At 40.4% G+C, this 2,778-nt stretch overlaps 1 protein-coding gene across 1 annotated transcript; it reads right to left on the minus strand.

Moving 5' to 3' along the window:
* Positions 1-1,110: 1,110 nt before the first annotated feature.
* On the minus strand, positions 1,111-2,162 carry JH06_4366 (hypothetical protein; the record flags this gene model as incomplete). Its single annotated transcript, XM_014670063.1, has 3 exons — positions 1,111-1,424; positions 1,454-1,835; positions 1,905-2,162. The coding sequence occupies 3 exons, from the start codon at positions 2,160-2,162 to the stop codon at positions 1,111-1,113; spliced, it is 954 nt and encodes a 317-aa protein (XP_014525549.1).
* Positions 2,163-2,778: the final 616 nt, after the last annotated feature.

Genomic DNA, 2,778 nt, shown 5'->3' on the forward strand with positions numbered 1-2,778 from the left:
CTCGAAGAGGAATAATCATAGCAAAAATAGCCAGAATGATACAATTCATGAGGAAAAAGCGAGTCTTTACAGGATGGGTCCAAATGCAAAGATGATACAACTTCTCCATCACAGAAAAGCTCAAATTAGCTGCAAATAACACAAGAGTTGCTCCGGATAACGTGTTCTTCATTTGATTCACAGGCGTATTGACAATATTGATAAGAGCTGATGTTAATTGCTAGGGATGAGCAAAAGCGAATTCACTCACATAATAACTATCTTCAGTCACATCGGTTGTTTGAATTGTCTTAGCAATCAAATGTTTCTTTCGTAGGATATATGTAGTGCACAGAATAAGAATCACAGAGACAAGAAGATAGAGAGGTAAGTACTCCATGGAGAAGAATAGAACACCTGTCATGTATCCAACAGCCACAATGAGCGAGAGTGGAGGAAATTCCCAGGACACAGCAAATCGAAGCATATGAAACAAATCAAGAAAGATTTTCATGAGTTGCCAGGCTCGCACCCACAAAGCTGAGGCCACAGCTGGAGTCATATCGGGGATGGATGGTAGCTGAGGTGGTTCCTTGCTGAAAAGATTCTTAGGTTCTTCCACATAGTGAAAGGCGAGGGAGATACTTCCAACAGTGGAAAACTTGACATTTCCTGTTGTATTCTTGCGAGTAAGATCCATTGTGCGTAATTTGAGAGATGAAGCCGAGTCATGAATGGCCAAAGGACAATAGACAGGAGCATTCTCCAACTCTTCTTCACTTTGCATGTACTATCAATCAATAACTCTCATATTCTTCACTTCAATCTCTTGCAAGGAGATCCGCATACTGGCGATAGTTTGGAGAGACAATCGGTCCATCACAGTGACTCGTAAGGTTGCTAATGGATCGAAAATAAGCCAGACAAAATGGAAATCCTCAGGATTCAGATCAATGATTTGACTACATCCGAAGGTTGATGATGATTGGCGAATTTGCTATGTCAGAAATAGGAATGAATTTGTACATCACAACTCAATTCAAGAAAGAGTGTCTTATGTTTGGTTTTGAGATTGAAGAGCGTAATCTGATTAATGTAGACACTTCTATCTATCACACATCTTCTATTTGCTTACAAATATCCAATAGGTTGATTGTAAATAGGACTTCCTCCAGTTTTGATGGAGCGAAGGAACTTTTCACTAAGTTCTTCTCCTTGTTGATGTTCCTGGATCTTCTTTGGTGGAATACACTTAAAGATCCCCTTGGCTCGTTCACGACAATTCCCGTGAACAGCCATTCCACATACTTTGCAACGGTAGATTGTGTCAACAATCCCTCCAAGACCACTGATCAGGGATTTACGACACACAGGACAATCTGCCGAAAAAGCCATGGTATCCAATGTTTGCTTTTCAAAATAGTGGGTTTTTTGGGGATTCGTATCTACACTAATACTCTTTACCAAGTTATACTGGAAGAATCAGTGATTGTTTCCACAGGACATAACATGAATGAAACTCGTAACTGACCTCCTGTCCGTTTTCCATCCCGATAAATAGGATACCAGGAATCATTGTATTTATTCGCTTGAATTTCCAGTTTCCGTAACGGTACTTGAATGACACCCAAAGTAACCTTCTTCAGAGAAAGGAGAGTACGTTCACTTTTCAGAGTGATATTGATTAGAGGGTTCACTTTGGGAAGAGCACCAGGATACTCAAAGGAAAATGTATTACTATGACCTTCCCAATCAGGAAATCCATCATTGAAAGGTGTCAATGCAGTCCGAAACCGCTCCTTCGCCCATGGAAGGAGAGAGACCTTTCCATAAAGATTGAATTTGGTGTTCTTTCCCTAAAAATCAGCAATCGGCAATACTATCACAGATAATGGAGGAATTCCCGACGCTTGTTGCACAATTACTGTAAGGAAACCACTTCGGGATACAATTCCATCATCCTGGTACAATGCCAAGGGAATAGAGTTTCCGCTTGAAATCACAGCACTGTCATTCAACATGGATGCCCCACCAACAGAAAGTACATCGTCAGTATCTGTGTCAGAATCCTCTTCAGTACTACTCCGCATAGGTCGATTTCGAAACGATCGCATCGACTGGATCTGAGGACGTTCCTCCTTTTTGAGAAATGTTGGCTTCATATACTCTTCATAGAAACGCATTGTGTTCTCTGTCAGGGAATGATTCACAGGAAACGCAGTAAATATTAATTCCTGATTTCCTCTATTTTCTGGAACACCAGAACATGGACAAATGGAGTCTGCCGTTTCACAACACTGTTTATGACAAAACTTCAGACATTGAGAACACTGGTACGCAGGATTAAACACAGCTAGTTCATTATTTCATGGATCCCAGTTCTACATAAGATCTTCTCTCCACAGAACTCGCAATTCTCGAAAAGCGGTATCACAGCCTGTGTAAATCTGTGAATATGTTGCTCTGACATAATGTATCCCTGATGTTGTACAGTCTACGAAGAATGTATTCGGAACTTGGTAAAATAGTTCCGATTTCTGGAATTGTATTCAAGTTTTCCGTTCTCCAGAATTACCACTTACAACCACTGAACTATTCATTATGGTAAAGTACAGGTATGTTATAGGTGCTTTTGTATCGGAATGATTGTCTTTTGATGATTGTTTGTTGGTATTGTTTATTCTATCCTTTTCTCTCTCCTAACGATGAATGTAGTACTACTCCTGTGAATCCCGCTAAGAGTACCTTGGTTTGTTGGTTTGTTTCTAAACGTAGGTTGTCACACTCGTGGTTCCTACC

The sequence above is a fragment of the Blastocystis sp. subtype 4 genome (assembly GCF_000743755.1).
Source record: "Blastocystis sp. subtype 4 strain WR1 chromosome Unknown seqid_0343, whole genome shotgun sequence".
In the NCBI taxonomy this organism is placed as follows: domain Eukaryota; class Bigyra; order Opalinata; family Blastocystidae; genus Blastocystis; species Blastocystis sp. subtype 4.